This window comes from Physeter macrocephalus, chromosome 10 (assembly GCF_002837175.3).
Source record: "Physeter macrocephalus isolate SW-GA chromosome 10, ASM283717v5, whole genome shotgun sequence".
NCBI lineage: Eukaryota > Metazoa > Chordata > Mammalia > Artiodactyla > Physeteridae > Physeter > Physeter macrocephalus.
This window is the reverse complement of record NC_041223.1, coordinates 81,034,479-81,059,758: the sequence shown is the minus strand read 5'-3', so window position 1 is coordinate 81,059,758 and position 25,280 is coordinate 81,034,479. Positions and strand designations below refer to the sequence as shown.

The window sequence follows — 25,280 nt, the reverse complement described above, 5'->3', positions numbered from 1 at the left end:
ATAAAATCCCTCCTTTCCTGCTAAGACTTTAGTAAGTTGATTCTTTTCCCTTATAGCCATGTACAATTAAAGAGGTCAGAGCTTGGTTGTAAGCTCTGCTCCCAAAGGACAACTGTGCTGTTATCATTCATAACTTATATTCTTATAGGCACTTTTGCTGTGGCATGCTTCGTGAGCTCTGAGGAGTAGTATTTTTTTTTTCCATGCGTATAGCGTCCATCTCAGATACAGAGAAGAGGAATTAGAATGAAGTACAGGAATTATAGTTAAGCCATGCTACTTTTTACAGGAAAGAGGTTAGAACATCCTCTGAATGTATACAAACTATCATCCCTGATAGATGTGACTTTAGGATAGTGAGTAATAAAGAAACTACTCGGAAAGGTCAGTGTAAGTGGAAATAGTCAGGCAGCCAAAAAAATGTGAGGGGGCCTGTGAAGCACAGTGTCCGTGGTTAATACCTAGATTTTTTTGCTTGTTTATTTGCAGAACCCCTTCTGAATGAGGTTTTAAGCTCCCAGAGGGCAGGAAACATCACTTCATGTGAACTCTTCATTAGCATCTAGTGTAGTCTGACCACACAATAATGATGATAATAAGAACAGTCTGTCCAATCTGCCAGGCACTGTTGTAAACACTCTGTGTGTAATATCCCAATGAATGTTCAAAATTACCATATGAGGTAGATCTTAACATGATACCTATTTTACCTCAGGAAACTGAGGCTACATACAGTTGAGCAACTTGCCCATGGTTGCACAGGAATTAAGTGCCAGAGTTGGGATTTGAACCAAAAGTAAAGATGATGTGGAAGGACAGGTGTGAAACCCCTCCACCCAACAGGCTAACCCAAATTAATTTATTCAGTAGTCGTGTACTGAGCGTGCGTTACATGTCGGGACAATGTGCTAGGATTTAATGGACGCAGTCCTGTCCTCGTGGAGCTTATGCTTTTCTACATGGCTGTTTCATAAAAGAGTTCACTGGATCATCAGACACCAGGATATATTTTCATTAATTCAAAGAGCCTCCTAGTGATGAGACATAGTTTATCGTGTCTTATGGAAGACAGTATAAATAAGAAGTGACTGGAAGCAGCCTCCAGGGTACCCAGCCATTCTGCTTCCCTATTATGGAGCTGAAGTTCTACCATATACAGTAGCTACTGTCCTCCAACCTTGTCAGTTATTTCAATCACTGAGTGAAGATGGTTAGCTGGCCGTGTGTGTGGGAATGGACCAGGATTGGTCTTGGAGGGTATATGCATAGAGTGGACATTGGACGTCCCATTCGTCAGACATGCCCTGAGGTTTATAAAACCCATGTGCCATGTGTGTTACCAGAGTGCCTCTGCAGGAATGGTTTGTTTGCTGAAATACAAAAGCCAACATTCCATTACCGTAGGTGCTCAGCAACTAAGATGCTGGGACCTGTTCCCAAGTTACAGCGTTACAGTTATACTGGGGAGATTGAAAAATCTCAGTCTGTCCGAAACGCTTCCGTGTGTGTTTAATAACTTTATTCTTTGGTAAATTTCCAGTAATTAACATTTCCAACTCATTCTTTTCTACTTCCTTTGATTCACTCTTTGGAGTTTCGAGGGAAATTAATTGATGTAGAGAAAGGTGAAAGTGGTGATCAGTGAAATAGTTTTCTATATAAGCTACATGAATACCTTTTATTGATACTTATGCAGACTATGACAGATTAAATATGGATTTTGGTGATTATTTTTAAGTAGGGCCTTCATGTTTTCAAGGAATCCATCCCTCAATTAATATCATTTTAGTCTTTTTCAAAATCTTGGTAATGTATAGGTTTTATAAGGTATTTATATTGTATATGCATGCATATGTACATGTATATGCATGCATATGTACATTGTATATACATGCATATGTATATGCATGTATATGTACATATATGTATGTATATCTCTATAGATACACATGCACATATTTGTCTTTAGCAAGGTGTTCCCTTCAAGATTGCATTATAAGTGACAACATCTAAAAGTAAAGAAAAAATTAAAAAGATAAAAATGCTTCTTTACCTGATGTGGAAATTTGGATGTACATGTAGTGTTATCATGCTTTGATATCTATTAAGTCAATTACTGTGAAACACATTTACAACCATCCTATGTAAAGCTAAAGCAGTTATTAAAGCATCACTTCCAAACATTGTCATTTTCCCTACTAATTTTCAGTAACTGACTTAAATTCTACATACTGAGTGGCACACATGAAAATGTATACTTAATAAAGCTGTTTTACTAAGGGAGATAACCTAGAAACATACATGCTCTCAAGTGATTCAAATTTAAAAGTTAATGTATTCCATAAGCAGTCATCATTGCTAAGATGACTAGAGAGCTTTAGACGGCTCTAAGGCAATAATGAGATTGATTAGTTTTAATTACTATTGAAGGAACATTTTAACTCTCAAGACGTTATTCAAAAGCTACAGAGACATACAGTATTTTTGTTTTATAAACGAAGTAAAGGAGGTACATAAATATGGCTAAATGGGAGAGCCAAGACCTGTTGTCCTATCAGACTTACCTATTAGAACACTGTAACTGTTATTTTGCATTTTTCAAAGCAGAGACAAAAGTACTAAATTATTGAGCCCTGTGATAAACAATGCATTTAGCAGGAAGTTAGGAATAGGATAGAATTTATCAACAGAAAGTAACTAACAGGCAGATCTTAAACATTAGCTTTGAGAAAGAATATGCAAAGGTATTTCTTTACAAATATTTGTACCATACATAGGTAGCCACCCTGTATATAATTAACAAATTAAGTAAAATTATCCACTTAGTGGTTTGCCTAAGGATGCTGTATTAGTTCTAACATCATCTTGCTTTATTAGGGCTTAACGGGACCTAACGGATCTCCTGGCTCTGTTGGACCGAGAGGACAGAAAGTAAGTTAGCCACCTGGTGTTAATTGCTGGTATTAATTAAGTGTGGAAGCGTAATTTCATTGTGGTGTTTCCAAATCAACTAACAGATTAGTTGTGAAGTAACTGAAATACACTTGTTCAACTAAAATCGTGTTTCAGTTGAATTAAATTACATCTGAAACACCAAGATGGAGTGTTGTAATGATCTCAATATTTATGCAGTTTGCATACTTACATATTCATTCTACTAAAAGCTAAGTACAATGGAGCTATTTTTATTTTTAGGGAGAACCTGGCGTGCCGGGACCTCGTGGATTTCCAGTAAGTAAATGTAAAGTGACGTGGTTGATAATCTCCTATCTTTAGGTAAAATACTGCCACTGTGAAATTTTTCAATGTAGTTTTCTACATCACACACATCACAAAGGAGTTTATGAGTAATCTGCTATGATAAGCATTCTGACTATGAGTAGAGAAATTTTAGAGCAATTTGAATGTATGGTGTAAAATACATACATCTGTTTGCAGGTGGCGTTTCCCAATAGACATCCCCCTCTCTGTCCCCACTGATGGAAAATGTTTCTTGCATAACAACAGCAAATCTAAGTATTCAGTGTTTAGACCTGGGCATCACACCACTTTCTTCACAACTGGTTTTATCTCAATAATGAAATATTGGCTGTCAGATATGTCAGATATTATCACCCACCTGGTTCCCTGGCAAGTCTTTTTCTACATTGCACAATCTGGCAGACTTATTATTTGTTATTTCAGTCTACAAGAGAACTGGGTTCTCAGGCTGCTATCTTTTATTCTATTTTGCTCTTCATTCCTCTTTTGTTCTTGTCATGAATCTGTATTTTTCCTCCTTGTATTCTATTCTCGCTGTTTTCTTTGCCTTGTTTCAGTGTCTGTCAACTTTTCCATTGCAGAAGTGAATATCTTGCTGGCTTTCCTCCCATATTTTCAGCTCAGAGCTCAACATCTTATAGAGATGCCTTTTTTTTTTTTTTTTTTTTTTAGATTTAGTGAAATTTATCAAACCTCTAGGTCTCTGATAATGAAATAACTTATTGATTACTTTGGTATTGCCAAGCGGAACATTTATTCCCCAAATTGATCCACATATTACAATGTTCAAATAGAAGTAATTTTTCAAAGAATGGCTTAAAAAAGTCCCACTTATCATGAAAACATACTGTTCATGTGAAATTCATGCTTGTTGTGGCTGCCTAAATAATTAGAAATAATAATATCATTATCAGAGGATGTACACTGATTCCACTGGGTGCTTCATATAGGGATATTTTAGAAAAGGAGGTCTGGAACTATAAGCTATCAGGAATATGGTATCAGAGACAGTTATGAATACAAGGGATTCAAGCCAACAGAGGAGAGGAAACCCAAGGCCGGGAGACTGACCCTGGAAAGCACAGAGAGAATAGGGGCTCTAGGTAGCTGATGCTTAGTTTTATTTAGTTCAACAAGCGTAGAATTAGAGCTTCTTATGTACTAGGCCCTGTGCTTGGAATTGAAGCTGCGAGGCTGCGGAAGGCGTGGTTTCAACCCTTGATTACACGCAGTTCAGTGTTGCTCAGAGATAGAAAATGTAAAGGAGTGTGAGATGGGGTGACCAGCTCTAAAATAAAATTCAGCATACTAAATTAGGATCCATTGGAGGTTATTTCATGAGCGACACCGTTTCATTTTCAGTATCTACTGGATTTGGTGTCTGGACATAGAGCCCTACCTGTCGAAGGGTGTGTTTCTAAACCCTTTTCTTCTCCCCCGCCTCTCTGTGCTAAAGGGAGAGAACTTTAGGAAGTTCTCTCCTAAACATTATAAACTTGAAAGCAGTATTGTATTGCTTTTAATGTAGGTTTCTTATAAAACACGACAAGTGAGATCACTTATATGCAGAATTTAAAACATGATACAAGTGAACTCATTTACAAAACAGAAATAGGCCCACAGACATGGAAAACAAACTTATGGTTTCTAAACGGGGATAAATTAGGAGTTTGGGAGGGATAAATTAGGAGTTTGGGATTAGCGTATACAAACTACTACATACAAAATAGAAAATCAACAAGGACCTACTGTATAGCACAGGGAACTATATTCATCATCTTGTAATAACCTACAATGGAAAAAATATGAAAAAGTCTGGTTGTGCCTCTGTGCGTAATGGTATTTTGGTTTTCTTTAAAAAAAAGTTTGGGGGCTTCCCTGGTGGCGCAGTGGTTGAGAATCCGCCTGCCGATGCAGGGGACACGGGTTCGTGCCCCGATCCGGGAGGATCCCACATGCCGCGGAGCGGCTGGGCCCGTGAGCCGTGGCCGCTGAGCCTGCGCGTCCGGAGCCTGTGAAAAAAGTTTGGAAAAAATATTACTGGTTAGCTTAGACATCAAAAGAATATTTGAGGAGCTGAAACAAATTTCTTCCTTTAGAAGTAGAGCCGTGTTTGCTTTTCTTTACCCAGTCCTTTCTGTAGAATGAACATCTTATGTTTATTTAGTGATAAACTTTATTGTTTATTTTTGAACTGAGTTATTTCTGTGTCTGTATTTACACTAAGTATGGGTCACGTACCCTAACAACTTTTATTTTAATGTTTTAGGGCCGTGGTATTCCTGGACCTCCTGTAAGTATTATCTCTTGGTTTGTTTTACATAGTCTACAAAAATGGCCCATCTCTCAGACCCCAATCCTACTCTCCAGCTAACACTGTACCCAGTGGTGTTTATAGTGTCCTACCTGAATGATCTTAGGGGGCTACTATGACAGCACTCCTATTCTGCTAAAAGTATTTTATTAATTTAAGGAATTTCTGTTAATTTAATTAATTTCTATTTAAGTAATTAAAATTTGGTCAAATGAGTCATCTCGTTGGAAACCAAAGCTAGCACAGATACGTAATTCTAAGTCAGTTTATCGTATTTGATATCACTTGTCATAGATTTGTAAAAACATCTGTAAATCACCGTGTCCCTTTAATTTGTTAACTGCAGGGTCCTCCTGGGGGAGCAGGACTCCCCGGAGAGCTTGGCCGTGTTGGACCAATTGTGAGTAAACACACACACAGCGCATCGATAGACATTTGCTGATTTAACTGAAGATGGTACTAGGGAAGGCACATTGCCCTAACTGTATGCTTCCCCCTGCAAATCCAAGGAATGGCAGATGAATTTCATTCCAGTTTATAATATTGATGAAGACCAGGGTAATAATGCTCCCTCGTTTTTGTAGAGTGATTTAAATTTTTTCCCCAAAGTTTTCAACTAAACTTTTCTTCCCAACTTCTAGAATTAGTGATCAAGTAGAGAAGTGTCACCTTCGTTTTACAGACTCTCAGCCAGGATTGGGGTCCAGTGTCTTTTTTATTAGTCTCTCTGCAGGAAATGAAGTGAATAGTCTAAACTTACTACCATGTACACTTATGTTAGGATCATGAAATCATAATCGAACTGACAGAACTTAACTTTAGTCAGTAAAGAGCTGAACTTCATGGAAGAAATTGCTGGTAATGTGTTTGATGTTAATATTCAATAAATATTCAAAAAAAGTTGAATCATTGACGTTATCTGAATGATAGATAATAGTAAATCCACTGAGAGTCTGTAGGTGCTACTGTTTGACAAATTTATTTAGTGAATGATGAATGAATATGAAATGATTGTAAAATTGATTGTCAGATGCTTTTGACTTCTTATGATAGAACATTAGGAAGGAAAAGATGTGCCAGGAGTGAACTCTGGATATTAAGTCTAACTGGAATCCATTTTCATCTGAATGGCTTATTTGAATTTAGCCATCTTGATCTTCTGTCCCAATTGCAAGAGTGTGCAGTGACAGACCGAGTGATAGCTTCTGGGTGAAGAGCCTCAGGGGTGGCTGGCCCTGCAGAGGTGACGACCTTTTCTGCTGCAGCTTCAGGCAGGTGCAAGCCTTCCTTGCTGCTGTTAGCTGGACGGCACTAGCAGTATTGGCTGTTCTGGTTCCCCTGAAAATCAACTAGAGAAATACGTAGTGTTTCCAGTTTGTTTGCAGAGTAGATAAAGTGATCATCCTATAGAGAAGAACTGGCTTGTTTCCCCAAGTCTCCTTTTGCCTTGTCTTATTACTTTGGTGAGACTGGAACTCCTTTATTCTTCTGGTTTTGTGGAGGTAGTTGGATTGTGGGTCCCCCATCGATTTTGGTGGCAGGTTCATGCAGGATGAGCTCTGCACGTTTCTAGGAATGTCAGTTTCTCATGCCTCACCAGTTTTATGCACTATATTTTGACATGTGTATAACTACTGTGTCACAATTTTCAAATAACTTAGGGTGACCCTGGGAGAAGAGGACCACCGGGACCCCCTGGTCCCCCGGGACCCAGCGTAAGTTATTTGCAGCTTGAATTTCTCTGCGTCTGAGAGTTGGGATTAAAGAAACCTAAGAACCAAAAATGGAAGTAACCTTTAAATCAAGTCATTGTCCTAACATTCCAGAATGGCTATGATTTTTTCACTCATTCAGAGCATGGTCCTTTTAGGCCAGAATAGTAGAGAAATCACAATAATTTAAAAGATGGTTTTCACAGGGAATGGTTTACTCATTGTATTTGAAGTGCTTTGAGGCTTGTGATTTCTCAAATGTTCAAAACTTGGACATATAAAGGGAACATTTTCAAAGGAACTAGTTTTTACAAAGGATTTACACAGTTATGTACTTTTTAAAATGCAGTTAATTAGGAGATTATCCTTATTTTTAATTTATGATTTAGAGTTCTCCATATTTTCTGTTCTCTCATTTTATTTCCCTTCAATCCTCTGAAAGAAATAATCTACTGCAATTTAGTTTTCTCCAAACAAAATAGGCCAAGTCAAGTTTTTAGAATGTTTAGCGTATTATGTGCTATTTATTCCCTATAGGTTATTGAACAAATACATTGATTGTATTGTTGTACAATGAACTTTCTGTTATTAGTAGTTTGAATTAAAATGTTTCACTATATTCTTAACTTTAGTATTTTCTTTACTTTAGGGAACAATTGGCTTTCATGATGGAGATCCATTGGTAAGACGTTTTCCTTTGAACAAAGTACAGTTTAGGTCAAAGACCAGGAATTCTCTTTAAAAGGTGAATTCTCTTTAAAATGACCTCACTGGAATATGTTGTATTTCTGTCTTTTACTTTACTCAGATAGCAGAGCAGTCGGCCGGACTGGTGAACTGGTCGCTTGTGTACACTCAGAAAACCCGTTTTTCATTATAGAAGTATCTTTTTTTCCATAATCTTTTTACTTTATGACTAAGACATGCTTTTTCACCAGAGCACCCCAATGTTAGAAGATAGAAGTCAAACAATCCCCTCTGAGACTTGTTTTACTTATAGACTAATATTCAAACGATGTAGGAAAACTGCACTAAATGCAATTTTGGTCCATTTGTTTGGGGGGACGTGACCCTCAGGACAGAGCTGTTGGAGTGGGGGGCAGGTGGGAGGGGACAAAGGTCAGGTCCTGGGACAGTGGCCTGTCTGCAATCCTTTTATTTCTTTAACAAGTTAAATCTGAAGTAAACATGACAAAATAGTAACATTCATTAAATCTGGGTGGCGGATACGTGGGGAAAGGGTTTGTTACGTTCTCTGTACTTTTCTGTAAGCTAGGAATATTTCCGAGTTTAAAAATAAAAGAATAAAAAAGGAAAGGGGGTAGTCAGAGTTATTTAATGAGTATAATTGAATTGGGGTACTGTAGCTGGAATCCTAAAAGATGTACCATTTTGTCATAAAGTAGAAGCTCTGGTTTACTGTCTGTCTGTCTCTCTGGCAGTGTCCCAATTCCTGTCCACCGGGTCGTTCTGGATATCCAGGCCTGCCAGGCATGAGGGTAAGAGAATAATTTCCATGCTGTATTCTGTTTTCTGTTTTCAAGAGTATTATCCCCAGGAAAAGTAGAGCCTTTCCTTGAAGCACTGGCCTTTCTGGTGCGGGGTGCCCACTCTGATGGATTAGGCAAGTCTGTGTCGCTTATTCTGTGGTCCTTATACAGTCCTGGAGATTCCTGCTGGTACCCTGACAGACACAGATGCTTGATTATTCAGGGCTGTTCAGGGAAGAAATACCAGTGAAATGTATTGGATGGAGGGACCCTACAACACCAACTGAAGGTTCAGAAGTTTGCTCCAATGATGAGAGGTGCAGGCCAGGGACGGTACACATAATGTATGTGAAACTGTTTTAGTTAAAAAGAATTGGAAAAACTGTGCAAAATGGAGAAGAAAAGAGACTTTCCAAAAGTGTTTTTCTCTCACTCTGCCATCATAACTACTTCAAAATTGCCCATAAAAATAAGAGAATAAATACCAAAAACTGGGGTTAAATGGCTTTCTCTCTCTGGTCCAGACCAGGGAAGTTCTGCCAAAGATCTGAAAGGCTCCGAGGCCCTGGGTTTCCCACTGTGATTTTCGTGGAGGTTAACTTTGGTGGGTTCCCATAACTGCAGATGACTTGGGCCTGGCTTGGTGTCTTGTTTTTCACAGAGACTTGCACCCTTGGTACAAGAAAGGTTCTGGGGACGGAAGCTATGACAGACTTAATTTCAGAATGTTTATTTCACATTTGCCCCACGTCCCTGACCCGAAGCACACATATGCTTAGAACAGGTGGCTTGACAGTGAAAGATGAGGATTTCCGCTCTGCAGCCTTCACGGGCTGCTGCTTCTGGCTTGTCACCTGCACTTAAACTGTGTACAAGAAGAGGCAGAAAGTCGTGGGTCTGGGGAAGCCCTTCTTGTGCTTCCAGGAAGGAGACGGGCACAGAGGAAGCAGAGGGTCTTCAGGGGAGCCTCTAGAGAGCAGGGAGTAGCCCGTTGGGTGGGTCAGCCGTCACCTCTGGAGAGTGAGTTACTGATGCTGGAGAAGACTCCATGCCCTTCGCCCAACTGTGGGAGGGAGCTGAGGGGGCAGGATTAGGGACCAGCTGGCAGTGAGTCATTGCCCAGTGGCTGAACTAGGTAACGGGGTGTTTGCTGTTCTTGAACAGAGTTTGTCTATTAACTGAAACTGATATTTATTATATACTGTGGTCATGTAGCCCACATGGTGTTATTAAGGTCTTCTAAGGCTGTCATTTCTCTGACGTAACCTTTCTCTTAGCAGCACATGGACATAGATTTGCGGGGAGCAAGGTCATTTTATGAGCCTTCTGACCACTTTCTTTGCCAAACTCAACACGTTTGTTTGTTTGTCTATTTATTTATTTCTGTACTTACGTACTTTTGCATTTGTTAGGGTCATAAAGGGGCGAAAGGAGAGATTGGTGAACCTGGAAGACAAGGTCACAAGGTAAGGACAATGAATATTTAGTGGGAAAATTGTGATTAGGAGGTCGTGATCACTTTCATTATAAAGAATTATAAGGGATAATAAAAGCATACCATTTTACCCTTCCTTTTCCAGGGATGATTAACAAGTTCTCAGTAGATGCATCAATATTCTGATTAAGCATCATATTCTAAGATTGTTCAGTTACAAAAAAAAGAACAAAGAAAGCACCATACACTTTCATTCTTTCCTGTATTGCTACCCCTTGCTTTCCTTTTCAAATCAGTCACACTCAGCTCTTTTCCTTGATGGTTTTGATAGTCAAATGCTATTCTAGCTGGTCGTTCCACTCCACTAAACAAAATTTTATGACAGGAGTAAAATTTTATGACAAGGGTTGCTGAGACTAGCAAACAGGGAAGTTGGTAATTGGCTCATAGCTTCTCATCTTAAGTTCTGAAATAATTTATCTGTTTGTTTCTGACCTAATTTCAGTGTCACTTAGATTTTGAGTAATCTGGAAGTTAGCAATTGGCACTTATATTCTTTTCGGGGTAGAAACTGAAATCCACAGCACAGCTTGCATCGGGGCTGGCATGTCCTGCAGAAAAACCAAGCCTGAAATTTAAAGCAAGGTGACCTATTGGCCTTTTATTTTCATCCACTAGGATGAAATCGCTTTAGAGTAACTAAGAATTTGACTTCTTGTACGGTAGAACTTTAGTTCCGGTTAATTCCATAATATTTTACAAAGTCAAACTGTTCTTATCAATGCGGGTCTTCTAGACTTTGTTGGATATGTTCTTCTACACCTTTATTGGGTGGCAGAAGTCTTTTTCTTTAGAAGTTAAGAGCTTGAGAGGCAATTTATTAATACCTTCAGGCAGGCATTAATATTCCTTTTTTTTTGGCCGTGCCGCAGGTCTTGCAGGATCTTATTGCCCCGACCAGGGATCGAACCTGGGCCCTAGGCAGTGAAAGCACGGAGTCCTAACCACTGGACTGCCAGGGAATTCCCAGGCATTAATATTCTTGAACTCCTTAGGTAAAGCTGTTGAGCAATCTCAGATAATGAGGATAAATAAGCCAATTTCCTGTACCTTATTACAGTATGAACATTCATTTAAAAAGTCTTTTATTACTTAGGCTCTGAATAGTTAAGGCATTTTATTTATCTGGCATATAACAGCTGGGTTCTTGATGTCAAATTGGAGAAAATAGAAAAAAAAATCAAGTACTTTGGAAATTTCTGTGTGCTCATTCCTCCATTGAATTTTTCAATTTGTAATTTAAAAAAACCAACAAATATTTATTAAGTACCCACTATGTGCCAGGGTTTATTCTAAGCGCTAAGGGCGCAGAAATGAAAAAATGTCCAATATGGCTAAATTAAGTATGACATATCCATATAATAGAATATCATCTAACCTCAAAAACAAGTGTGTAGGTATATTAAATCACACCAAATATTCAGGAGGTAATATGTATAATAAAGCAGATTTAGTAGACTTCTGCTATTTTTGATGCCCTGCATCCCTTTCTCTTTTTTTGGGTGACCTCTTTTCTTTGGGGAACTTCCACTTCCCCATCCCATGGGATTTGGGAGTGGACCTGTCAGTCAGAGTGACTCTCCACTCTCCCACGAAACTAGCATTTTTGAGACCTATACAAGTTAGTTATCTGGACTTTCAAATTTGGTTTCGTCTTCATTAGGGAACCTGCAAATTTTTTGGTGTGTTAGGTAACTGGCCAAAATTTTCATTAAAAGTTGTTGAAAACTCCTTTAATTTATTTCACGTGTTTATGTCACTTAAAACTTTCAGTGGTGTCTTTGAAAATCGACCTATGAAGATAAGATGGCTCCTTGAGCAATGAAACTTGAAAGGGCTAATAGATGCTTTTAACTGTAAACTGAAAGCAGAAAGATGAAGAATTATGAGACTAGGGGCCTGAAGTTTGCTTTCAGATTCACAGTTCTGCCTTGAGTTTCCTCTACAAATTAATTAATGAAGATTTAAAAAATTGTTTATAAAGATAAGAATGAATAGTCAAAAATCTTTCAGTAAAACAGTAATAAATTGCTATTCCTAAATTTGTCATTTAGCTTTGTGGTTATTGATTAGTTATTGTGTGCTATTCATCTGCTGGTGAAATATTTCAGTCAAATACATTACTCCAAGGTTTATCAAGAATCTATGGGAAAATACCCCAAAATCTGCTAATGAAAAATTACAATCACTGTTGTTTTTGTACTTACATGGGGAAATACAAGTAGTATTTAATCATACACATGTGTTGATTATCCGCTCCATAAATAGCTTATTCACTGGCTTTCCCATTAGGACCACCTCCCTCCACTGTCAATCTTATGTTCTGATGGAATGTAATCTGAATATAATTATGGGACAAAGATCCATTATGTAAGACTCTCAGAGTTCATTCAAAAATCAAGTGTAAATTATTTAGGTATAGCCTAGTTCTTTGCATTAGATGCCCAAATGTTCTATATTAACACTGCTACTAAATTTTTTGTATTTCTTTGTGGGTGTGTGTGTATGTGTGCAAAAATCTCTATGTATAAACTATAGCATGTGGAGTAAGGAAATGGGTGAATTGAAACGTGTAATAAACAATAGAACTGGATTTTAATCACCATTATGAACAAATATCAAAAACTAAAAATGTTTCTCATGATGAACTTCACAATTTAAGTTATTCATTACCATAGCAAATGTAGAACAGTATATCTATTGTGAAAAGTAAAACCTTTGTCAGAGAGAAAATAACTTTTTTCCCAGAGTCCATAAAATAATCTTTCCGTAAGAAACAGTATTTGGATTTCTGTTTAGAATATCCTAACATTTTAAAGTATATCAGAGATTATAAAATTAGTATCAAAAAGTTAAACCAATGATTAGTTAAAAAACATAATGGAAGAAGATTCCATTGGCAATAGCCACCAGGTAGTCAAAATACTTTAGAACAAACTTAAGAAGTATTCAACAAAATGAAAAGAACAAAACTTTATTAGTGGAAAGAAAAAGAAAACGTTTTGACTAAGTATGAAGATACACTGAGTTCCGAGATGGAAAGACTCAGTATTGTGAAGATTCTAACTCTCTCTATATAATCTATTAATATAAGGAAGTCCTAATACAAAACAAGCAGTGTTTTTGTGAAGATCCGCCCAACAATTCCAAAGTTCATGTGGAAGGGTAAACATTGAAGAAAATCTGGAAATAAGAGTAACTATAAATGAAAAATAAAGGTAAAGGAATTCTCCCAACCTGAGATTAAAATGTGCTACAGAATTTCGATAATTAAAATGTTGTGGTATTGACAACATCATACAGCAGACCAGTATAGCCGAATAGGAAGGAAGTCCACAAACAAGTATATTTATCAATTTAACATACATTAAAGATGAATTTTTCAGCCTGGGTGGAGAGAATCTATTATTCAATAAATGATATTGGATAGAGTGCCAGTTATCAGGAAAAAAAAAGATTTCTACTCTATATTTACATAAAAATAAACTACTGATAATTAAAAATTTCTATGTAAGAAATTAACTATAAAATTACTAGAAGAAAAATATAGATGAGTATTTATGTATTTTGGGGGTGTCAGAGAAGGCTTTTCTGAGCAACATCAAAGGTTGAAGCCATGGAAGAAAAGACAGATTTAAATTTAAGTACAAGTTAAAGAAAAAACTGTACATGGTACAAAAGCTATAATGAAAAAGTTAAAATGAAAATCATAATTAAAAATATTATAGTTTAAGGAAAAGTTTGCATAGTGTGATCACACTTTCTTAATGATACACCCACAACGCACATACTTAGAACATGAATGCATACACTCCCTCTCTCTCTCTCTCTCCCCCTCTTCCTCTTCCCCCTCCCCTCTTCTCTCTCTCTTTAGAAAAGCTTTGAAAGGATAGCATCCAAAATGTTACTGGTGTTTATAGTGGAAAGGTGGGATTTGGGTGACTTTATTTATATACATCTCTGTATTTTGTGAATGTTCTGCAATTAATATGGACTACTCATATAAAATAACTTAAGAAAGTATAGTAGACTAATTCAGGAGATGCCAGATGAACTTACCACGTGCCAAGTTAGACCGAGCCCATTTCAGTGTCCTTGTGCTGGATTAGCATTTGGTGCTCTTCTCTCTGTGGTTTTTCAGGGTGAAGAAGGAGACCAGGGCGGACTAGGAGAGGTTGGAGCTCAAGGACCTCCGGTGAAGTATTTTTAGAAACATATTTAACTATGTTGCCGGACCCCGGTGGTCTTTGGGGGATATCATTACTGCTTGCTGAACTTCTGGGGTTTGGGAGAGGATATGCCAAAATATTTCTGTAAAATTCACAGTTTTTCATTTTTTAAATATACAGCATCTGTTAAGGAATGCAAGATTTGTAAAAAGTATGCTTTTTGGAACACTTATGCATGAGCTCGGGAGACAATACATGTCATTCTCATGTCTCTGCTATTGACCCAAATATTTCTGGAATTCTTTTTGAATTACCTTCAGAGTCAGAAAATAAGCCCCACTAGAATGAGCAGCTTTAATCTGATTTGGCCAGATCTCACTTTGTGTCCTGAGCTGGATCACCCTGCCCATGTGTATATTTCAGGCCATTCCTAACTGATCTACAGAGAACTGGGACTGACCTGGATGTAAAACAAACAGTTGGCATGGAGATGCCCCCTTTTCTCCAGTGAGAGCACAGGGAAATGACTGGCCTAGAGCTACTTTATCCTAAGCCATTGTGGACAGTTAGCAAGTTGCCCGGAAGTGGCTACCCCGCTTTCCTGATGGGGTGTCTGCCCGCCCCTGCTTCCCAGGGAGCATCTCTACAGCATCTGTTTCTGGAGCCCTGCTCCTGTGGGTCCAGACAGTCAAGAATGACAACATTCAGAGTTGAAGGGGATCCTAGGATCGACACCCTGCACCCTCATTTTGAGGATTACCCACTCCTGGGCCTGAGAAGGGAGGAGATGGGCTCCTCCTGCCCCACATTGGAATTCAGAATGCCTTTTATCGTAGAAACGGTGTAACGTAGAGTGATGGCAAGTGAATGATGGAGACCCCGGCTACACCTACAGGAAGAAGCTTTTGTGGGCCGCCTGGGGACCTGTTGCCTTGGATGGCACACACTGGTGGGGAAAAATTAGTCCAAGGTTTAAAATCACGATCACGTGACCCGTAACCAAGTTACAAACCACGAAGGAGGCAAAAGTGGCAGTGTATTCTGTGTGAGTTAAAAGTCAAATGCTTGATCATGAATCTTTGATGCTAATGATACTTACTTCTTTGCCATCAGTCATTGATCCGATTCCAGAATTGTGTAAGTCTTCAGAATTTTTAAAAAGGGTTTTACCATCAGAAGACTTCCGTTTGGATTTTTCTTCTAACACAGGAAAGTTTATCTGCAATACAATGTCACTTTTTCTCAGTGTTACCTTTGGTTATGATAACATCCTTCTTCTGGATCAGCTTTTGTGATGACATCAAAGAATGTGTGCTTCAACTAAAAGAATTTACTTCTCTTTTTTACATTTCCAGGGAGCTCAAGGTTTGAGAGGTATCACTGGCATAGCTGGGGCCAAAGGGGAAAAAGTAAGATGATGATGGTGATGATACACTGCCAAAATGCATAAATGTTTACGTTTGGGGCCATTTCAAATATCTTCTGAGCTTTAACAACATCACTTTTTATTTCTTATTTGGTGCTTTGTAGATGTTTGGTTGGGTTCTTACTTTCTGTTATAAATGCAGATGAAAGAAGTGAGTCATACACAGGATACTTGTTATTATTCTATATTTTAAATTATTTTGGGTAGATAGGAGTAAGCAGGGCTGTTATGTTTAATCGCTTTTCTTTATCAGTAGTTGACACTGATAACACTGACACAGTACCTGGAGTGCCCGGCCAAAGCAGAGGAGGATGGAGAGGTGGAGCTGAGAAGGATGAGGCGTTGCCCTGGGTGGGGAGGGCAGCGCAGGGATTGCTTTTTGAGTGAATAGAAGAAGCAATAACAACGCAAGCTTGAAAGTTCATGATGAGCTCAGAAATATTTTTCTTGCTGTTGTGCGTGTGCCTGTGTGTGTGTGTGTGTGTATGTATGAGTGGAGGGGGCGTGTCTAGCTTCTCTCAGATGTTAAGGAAATGGTCAGCACTTTGTAGAAAGTGTGTTAGGAAAGCCCATTTGTAGGCTCCAGAAAATTAAAAACGGGGCTCTTTGCCCGCCACCCCTCCTGACCCTCGCCTCATCCTCTGCAGAACCTCTGAGGCTAATTCATGTTGTTTGCACAGAAGCACAGAGTCTTTCATTAGCAACCAGACAGGGATAACGGGCACATTGTAGGTGCTTAGTAACTGAAATTCAACCTTTTTAAAAAAGAGATGCACATTTTTGTGGCTCGAAGGAATTGCTTCATGAATAATTCCATCAATTTCATGGTTTCAGCCACTTTCTCTGTCTCTCTAGGTTTTCTCATTGTGCCTGTCTGCCTCTTCGGTTTCCTATAGAATTCTGTTTCTTTTCTAAAAACACTATTTTTAAAAACATATTTTGCATTTCTGTATTCATGTTTCCTTAAGTAACATTCTGTGTGTACTCTTCTGTTATTAAACAATAAATCCCATTTATTTTGAAGTTGCTGATACCCAGGCCTTTGCTTTTTCTGGGTTTAGATCACTTCCTAAAATATGTGACCCTCACTTTGAAACCAATTACTGTTCTTGATATGCTCTTTATTTGAGGTATTTTGCTACTTGGTAGTTTTCAAAATTTCGCATTTCCTCTGATTTTTGTCAAATTGTTTTCAATAAAAAGATAAAAGCTCTTCTGGTGAATTCAGACCTGCGGAGTGGTTACCTAGTAACAGCAGTTTGGGTCTGAGCTGGTGCTGAACGGCAGTGAGAGAGAGAGAGAGAGAGAGAAAGGGAGAGAGAGGAGCAGCTTCCAAGCCATTTCTATAACTCGAAGGCTGGCTCTGCTTCCACCAGGCAACGTGAGGGATGAATTATTCAAGGGCTTTTTCAGGTCTCCCAAACCTCTTCTTCACTGGTGGATGGAGAATGCCTTCTGCTGTATTCTAGTTTTAGAGATCAAAGACTTTCAAGGCTCTGTGGTGCCTCTGCTTCTTTCTTCGATTCTACCCATGTCTGAACCATCTGGCAAAGGTTTTCTAATTTTTAATTCTTACTGCAGACACCGTCCACCACGTTTTCTTGGCCTGACGTCTACCCAATACCCTTTTGACTGTTTTCCATTTCTTTTATCATCTCCTCCTCTCAAGCCTGTTCGTTAGGAGATGGCTTGTTCACTTCAGGTGCCCATCTGCCTTCTCGTTCCCCTGGAAGATGAGAAAAAGTTTTAAACAGGGCTGTGTGTCTTGTCATGCAGCATAGGTAGAGAGCACCAAAACCCCCATATTTTTGTTTTCAAATCACAGTTTGATTCTTATAATGAAAATAGGGAGGCGATATGTACAATAGATAACAAAGACAGAGAGAGTTTCATGATGATTAGATTTATAAAGCTCTGTAGTTTTTAGCCATCATCACTCGGCAGGGTAAATCTGCTGTGGAGAAAATAGATCAATTGCTTTACACATACTGAACCTACCATCTATCCAGGATGGAAGAGGGGATGCTTAAATCCTTATTACAATTCGTTCCTCTGAATCACGTGGCTGGGCTCCTGATTCTCGGTCTGGGTGGGGATCTCGAGTCCCAGAAACCCCTCCCACTGGTGTGGTGGCTGCGGAGTCCACAGCAGCTACTATCCGGGTGGCCCCTTGGTCTTCACCATCAATGAATTCCTGCAGGGATCCTGAGAGCCCTGGAGTGTGATGGCCAAACCTTTTCCAATAGGCTTGCCAAGTTCTCTAAACAGGTAGCTCATATCAGCACTCAGGAATGGACGCAGTGTTTGTTAACTTAAAATATTCAGGGTGGTCTCAAAGATTGGGTGTAGGTAATTTGGGTGGGATGAGAGAATGTAAACCAGTGTTTTAACATCTGAGGTTTCTGATTAAATACTCCTCGGGTTCACTGATGAATAGAGTATATATTACAAGACACAAAACCTCCTTTTTATCTGGCTATTGAAGTTCTTTAGAAAGACTGGTGTGCCCTTTAGCACACATGGCTGATCTCAAGTTCATTTCTTTGTCTCGTTTATTTCCAGGGCGCTCGGGGCTTAGATGGAGAACCCGGGCCGCAAGGTATCCCTGGTGCACCTGTGAGTAGTTTTCCGTTCATGGGATCCACTGATAGATTTTTTAGCAATGATCAATGATAGATTTTTTTGCTATATGTATGTGTGTGTGTGTGCAAGTGTCTTCACATGTGAATAAGGTGGAAAAGTGGGCAATAGTTTCTATATTTATGTAAAATTTTAAAATTAAGACAAACATCTCTCTTTTGTACAGAGAAATGTTCTTCTGACTTGATATGGGTTTTGTTTTTCTCATAAGTATAGTCGAATGGTTAAGTTTTTATGCTTGCTGTGTTTTCCTCTTGCTTTGGTTGCTAGGATGCTGAGAGTCACAGAAACTCTCTCACTTTAAGTTCTTGGGTAGTTCTGTCCTTTTCGTCTCCTGTGATTTCTGATCTCATTATTTGATATTCTGACGGCCATGTGCACACGTGTCCTTATTGTGGACTGCCTCACACCTGTTTTGGAAGTAAATAAACCAAAAAGCTGTTCATTAATATCTCTCATACCACATTGAAAAGAAGAAAAGGTATAAGTAAAATAGAATTTCCAACTATTAAGGTCCAGTGGGAAAGACAGAATGTAACTGAAGGATAACATGTTAAGATCAAGCTCCAGAACACGTGGTGGAGGTAATGCACCAAGCGGACCTGACAGGAAGGAGGGCCTGCAAAGCCGTGCTGGGAGGGGAGGGCAGGGAGCAACAGGCCGGAAGAAGCCCTGTTGGGGTGATGGGGGTGTGCGCTGCCTTAGGGCTGGCACGGCCTGGGTGGAGAGCTCCTTTTGAGAAGATGAATTTGAATAGATAAGGTAGAAGCACATTATGGAGAGTGTTTAATGCCAATCTGGGCGATCCGAAGTGATCCAGTAGCAACAGGAAGCCATTTGAGGTTTTAGAGCAGTTAAGCAATTCAACAAAAGCTATATTTTAGGAAGACACCTCTTCTCATCTGTTACCGCCTGTACCATATATCAACATTAGCTGGGTAATTCTGACTGAAATCATTATTATTGACTGGGGGAGTAAGTGATATGGAGAAAAGGTTGGCAACTCGTCCAAACCTCAACCCACCACGATAGTCAATGAGGCTAGAGGATGTGTAGATATAGTTACTGATGTCAAGGTTACCTGCAGTGTGGACCTTAATTTTATTATACTTATTCATGCAAAGAGCACAGAAGCATTATGCCTTTACGGTGAAATCGATAGACATGTAAGTCTCAATTATCTTTATGGTAATATCAATTTTTAGGACAATATAATTTTTATAAAAAGATTTCTTGAGGCATCCATGATAGAGCAAAGCCATGGGGATGAAAGAGCAATAGTAAGGTAACGTAGATGGTGTTTTATAATTTCAAAAGTCTATCAATAAGTTACTTTTGCTTACATAAACGCAATTTTATTTTCATACAGGGTGATCAAGGACGGCAAGGACCTCTAGGAGAAACAGGTCCCAAGGGAGACAGAGTGAGTTCGAATTTGTGTTAATCACTGCGAGCATGGAGGTTGTGCTGATCTCTTGGATGTGGCCTAAGTACACGTGGTAATTGATTGTGTCTTGTCTGTCTTCTCCCTTCTACCCTGCAGGGGGCTCAAGGTTCTCGAGGAATTCCTGGTCTCCCTGGGCCCAAGGGAAACACGGTACGTGAGCTGTAGTCATCAAGCCCATTTTTCAAAGTGATTATTGTAATAAAACTTTAGAAAGTGATGAAGGGAAGAAGAATGTGTTTCTAAGAGACAGTGTGTTTCTTTGTGCGTCTTTAGGGCTTGCCAGGTGTGGATGGCCGGGACGGGATACCTGGAATGCCGGGAACAAAGGTAGCTGTGTGATTTAGTCTAAAGGTGGTGGGGTCGTCCCTGCCAGGGGCCCGCCAGGCACTGGGTTTCCATTACTACGTCACTGGGACATTTATTGAGCTGGTTTTGGCTTTTGTCCTCCTTCTAATTTTTTAATCAAGTGTCAGTTCAAGATACTTATTAGAAGTCAGAAAGAGAAAGACAAATACCATATGATATCAATTACAAGTGGAATCTAAAACATGGCACAAATGAACCTATCTGCAAAACACAAAACAGACTCACAGACATAGAGAACAGACCTGTGGTTGCCAAGGGGGAGGGAGTTTGGGGAGGGATGGATCGGGAGTTTGGGATCAGCAAATGCAAACTATTATATATAGGATGGATAAACAACAACAAGGTCCTACTGTATAGCACAAGGAACTATATCCAGTGTCCTGGGATAAACCGTAATGGAAAAGAATAATGAAAAGAATGTATCTATGTGTATAACTGAGTCACTTTGCTGTACGGCAGAAATTAACACAACATTCTAAAGCAACCACACTTCAATAAAAAAAAAAAATTATTAGAATAGAATGTTTGTTTGCTTGGTTTCGGAAAGTCAGTAAAATTGCCCCGTTGATGAAAGTAGGCGGAAGGAAATTACGTATTTTGATTGCATTTCTGTCCTAAGTCCTATCCCGTCTCCCCGCCCTGAACTGGGTCATGCTATAAAAGTGCACGTAAGGTCAGCTGTGTGGATAGTCCTTTTACTTAGAAGGTCTTGGTCTTTCCTTTTCTTAAAAGAAGGACAGCAGTTCATACAGATTCAACAAAAATTTTTTTCAGGGTGAACTAGGGAAACCTGGACCTCCTGGTGAAGCAGGGTTGCAGGGGTTACCTGTAAGTATTTGAGTATTTAAATGTTGATTGGTTTATATACATATTTTGAAGATATGCACTTGGGGGAGAAACGTGTTCTGTATGTAATTTGATAAGTTCTGGAGAAGAAATGATGCTTTAATTTTATATTTTTACAGTTTTACATTTGCATTTTTGTACTTTTTCTCTGAATGACTAGTTATTTCTCTGATAACCACACTAAGCTTTAACTTTATATGTTGCATCCCTCCTCTCTCTTTCGTTCACTAAATCTTCCTTATATCGTTTCACTAACCCCGAGCTGTGGTCCAGGCTTTATACTTCCTCCTATTTTCACCCAGTTCTGAAGCTCTTGTACCAGGGTTGAGCCATAAGAGGTTGAGAGTATGTTCAGGGAACAATGTGAGATAATAAGATTTCATTTTTTGATCGTGTGCTCTTCTGAATTATTCAGATTGGTGTTTTCCTGCATTAATGTGGCTGGAAGTTCATGTGGGTTCTACCACGTGTATTCTTGGCTCTTCGGAGGAAATTATTTCAAGTTAAAAGGGATACTTGGTAATGATGAGGACTGCCCTCGGTTTATTATGATATCTGACGCTTTAAAATAATCAGAGAAATCAGGCCTCCCAGTAGCACCAAACCTTAGACCCAGCATTCTTCTGCCGTTCTGTTTTTCTATTTAAGGCTTAGAGTTTTTGATAGGTCCTTGCTTTGTATTCCATACATGAAATCATGCCAGGAAGAGCTCCTGTTGATCTGAAAATAGGATTCTAATTTGGAAGTTCATCCTTGAAAAGTAACTTTAGTTTAGAGCTAGAATTTGCTGTAAGGGTATTCAGACATAACAAGCCAGTTACAGTAAAGTTGCCTTCTACACTGTGGGTAGGTCTATAACTGTTCAAACTGGGGAACTAGGAAGAATCTCCCTCCAAAGCTTTGAGGTTGTCACGATGTCCCCAGCCCCTCGGCAGTATGCAGTGGGCTTGGCATCTCACGGGTTCTCGGAGGAGGTGATTAAACCTAAGTTCTGTGTGCATTCTTTCAGGGTATACCTGGAATTCCTGGCGCAAAGGGTGTTGCCGGTGAAAAGGTAAAAGATGAAAACTTTGTAGTTAATATTTTTCTCTATTTCTTTATTCTTTTACTAATATATCTTATTTATCATTTTATATATTTCCAACCTGCCTTTTATTTTATGTTTGACCTTAAGGAGAAATCAAAAAGGCCTTAAGGCTTCAGAAGCTAATCTCTTTCCCAGCTGCAGAAATAGTACTTTGACAAAGCGTTGCTGATCAGACTACCTTCTTTTTCTTTTTTCTTTTTTTCCTGCGGTACGCGGGCCTCTCACTGTTGTGGCCTCTCCCGTTGCGGAGCACAGGCTCCGGACGCGCAGGCTCAGCGGCCACGGCTCACGGGCCCAGCCGCTCTGCGGCATGCGGGACCCCCCCCCGGACCGGGGCACGAACCCGTGTCCCCCGCATCGGCAGGCGAACTCTCAACCACTGCGCCACCAGGGAAGCCCCAGACTACCTTCGTGAAAGAGTCATCCTCTGCCAGTGTAAAACAGAGAAAGTTGTATTGCTCTTTACGATTTCCTATGAGGACGATATTAAGCCATAGAAATTGTCAGTGCATATTATTAAGATGATTTATCTTAAACTAAAAGATATTAAGCATTTTGTTCACATAATGATCAGTTTTAAGTGCTTATATTCTAGCACTTAAGAACAATAGTTGAAAGAAAAAGTTAAAGGGGTAAAATATAGCTTTACTTTAAATAAAATAGATAAACTGTGAATAACGTAGAAATTGATTACTATTACATTACATGGCTCTAGCCCTCCGATCGTAGTGGTTCGTGGCGTCTTGAGCGGAGATGTTCCCCAGTAAGCGGACCATGAACAACTGATGGTGGGGTGGGATCCCAGACACCTGCTTTCCCTGGAGCTTGCTGGCACATCCCTTATCTGCTCATGTTGGCATGATCTTTTACAATTTTAATGGTGTCGATGTCAGGTATCAAAAAAAAGGCTCAAAGAACTGTACTAGAGGTGGAAATGATGAAGAAGGACATGTATAATTAATATCGTAAGGAAAGAAAAATCCTCTCTTATTCTTCTTGTCTGTCTCAAGACCTTCATTTTTTGACATCTGACCTTCGCTTTTAAACATTTTTGACATCTTTATTATGCTTCTGGAAGTGACAAAACAGTATCCTAACCTAAATCTAAAGAACTTTGATGTACCCACCAAGAAAGAGAGTTTACATCTCAATGTAAAATCAGGAAAGTAATGCTATTTAAGTGTAAGAAATACCCAGTCTGGGTAAGACAGGTTGATTATTATGCTTATGTACTGCCTGAATTACTCTAAATATTGTAATTTACCTTCAGGGTAACACAGGTGCTCCAGGGAAGCCCGGTCAACTGGGGAATTCAGGCAAACCGGTAAGTTGCCATAGGTTACCTTTTCATACCTTGTAACCTGTTGTAATCACTCAGCAAAGGATTAGGGAGTTTAACTTTTTCTTTACCTGCCTTCCTCCTAACAGGGCCGCCAGGGGCCACCAGGAGAGGTGGGACCCCGAGGACCTCGGGGCTTCCCTGTGAGTATTCCTTTTCTGTAGACCCCTCCCAGGGTGCCTTCCCTGGGCTTTGCTGGGCATTCCTTCCCCCCTCTCCCTCCCTCCCTCCCCTCCCTCCCTCCCTCCTCTCCCTCCCTCCCTCCTCTCCCTCCCTCCCTCCCTTCCTTCCTTCCTTCCCTCCTTCCCCTCCTCCTCCTCCTTCTTTGTTATAAACCAGTCTTCGTACCTGGCATAGGTACACCACGGTATTCTTTGGTTGGAAATCTGGCAGGGTGTGGGCACAGGAAGTGCTTGCCTCCTCTCCCTCCTTTCCTCCTTCCCTCCCTCCCTCCTCTCCCTCCCTCCCTCCCTCCTCTCCTTCCTTCCCTCCTTCCCTCCCTCCCTCCCTCCCTTCCTTCCTTTATTCATTCATCCACTAACTCATCCAGGAATGCCTTCTGACGTTTTAACATGTGATAATCCAGATAAACAATGGAACAGGAATGCTATTTAGGTATACAATATGCTTTTTTTCCCCTAGAAAGTAGAAACAAAAATGAAGTATTTTAAAAAAAACATGCTGACCCTTTCTGCTCTCGTCCCATGATGAAGGAAATATTTTAGTGTGATTAAAAAAAACAACTTTATTGAGGTATGATTCACATACTATGTAATTCACCCATTTAAAGTATACAATCCACTGAGTTTAAGTACATTTGCAGAATTGTGCAGCCATCACCACAGTCCACTTTAAAACATTTTCATCACCTCAAAAAGAAACTCTAGATCCACGTGCAATTCAACATTTCCCTCCGAGTCCTCTCAAACCTAGGAAACCACTCATCTACTTTCTATAGATTTGCCCATTCTGGAAATTTCATATAAATGGAATCATGCAGTATGTGGGTTTTTTAATGATTGGCTTCTCTCACTTAGCATAATGTTTCAAGGTTCTTCTATGCTGTACCATGTATCAGTCCTTCATTCCTTTTTATTGCCAAATAGTATTCAATTGTATGGACGTACCACATTTTATTCACCCATTCATGCATCGATGAGCCTGGGGGTTGTTTCCACTTTTTGGCCATTATGATTAAAGCTGCTGTGGACATTTTTCTACAAGTTTTTGTGTTGACTTGTTCCATTTCTCTTGAGTACATACCTACGAGGGGAATTGCTTGGTCATGTGATAACTCTATTTTAATCTTTTGAGAACCTGCCAGACTTCTTTTAGTGTGAATTTGTAAATGTGTCTATTTTGCAGCAAATATAGCTATGTATATTTTCTCACTAGATACATTTTATCCCTTAGAGAGAAACTGATTTGGAAATGAAACATGATGCACTCAAAGTTAACTTTAAAAAATTCTCCCTGGTCTTGATTTTAAGTTCTTATTTTCAAAGGCTGCTGGGTAACACAAAGAACTCCAAGTGAGAACACAGAAATGTTCCCAAATATCATTGTTACTTTTTAAAGAGCATCTCTTGAGTATGTTGAGTGAGGATTTTCACGCTTCAGAGAAGTGAAATATCCCAGGTGTCTTGCGATATGAGAATGGAGAGTGGAGTTTTTCCACATCGCACGGA

General features: G+C 39.4%; 1 protein-coding gene across 1 annotated transcript in view; it reads left to right on the top strand.

The window, feature by feature from the left end:
* Window positions 1–25,280, top strand: part of COL9A1 (collagen type IX alpha 1 chain) — a 60,910-nt gene that overhangs the window by 5,912 nt on the left and 29,718 nt on the right. The window contains exons 6-23 of the mRNA XM_055087384.1: window positions 2,878–2,931; window positions 3,196–3,231; window positions 5,531–5,554; window positions 5,922–5,975; window positions 7,237–7,290; window positions 7,937–7,969; window positions 8,730–8,786; window positions 10,190–10,243; window positions 14,414–14,467; window positions 15,797–15,850; window positions 18,430–18,483; window positions 19,877–19,930; window positions 20,051–20,104; window positions 20,228–20,281; window positions 21,095–21,148; window positions 22,176–22,220; window positions 23,524–23,577; window positions 23,682–23,735. Coding sequence (XP_054943359.1) covers window positions 2,878–2,931; window positions 3,196–3,231; window positions 5,531–5,554; window positions 5,922–5,975; window positions 7,237–7,290; window positions 7,937–7,969; window positions 8,730–8,786; window positions 10,190–10,243; window positions 14,414–14,467; window positions 15,797–15,850; window positions 18,430–18,483; window positions 19,877–19,930; window positions 20,051–20,104; window positions 20,228–20,281; window positions 21,095–21,148; window positions 22,176–22,220; window positions 23,524–23,577; window positions 23,682–23,735 — 897 coding nt within the window. The remainder of the gene's footprint in view (window positions 1–2,877; window positions 2,932–3,195; window positions 3,232–5,530; window positions 5,555–5,921; window positions 5,976–7,236; window positions 7,291–7,936; window positions 7,970–8,729; window positions 8,787–10,189; window positions 10,244–14,413; window positions 14,468–15,796; window positions 15,851–18,429; window positions 18,484–19,876; window positions 19,931–20,050; window positions 20,105–20,227; window positions 20,282–21,094; window positions 21,149–22,175; window positions 22,221–23,523; window positions 23,578–23,681; window positions 23,736–25,280) is intronic.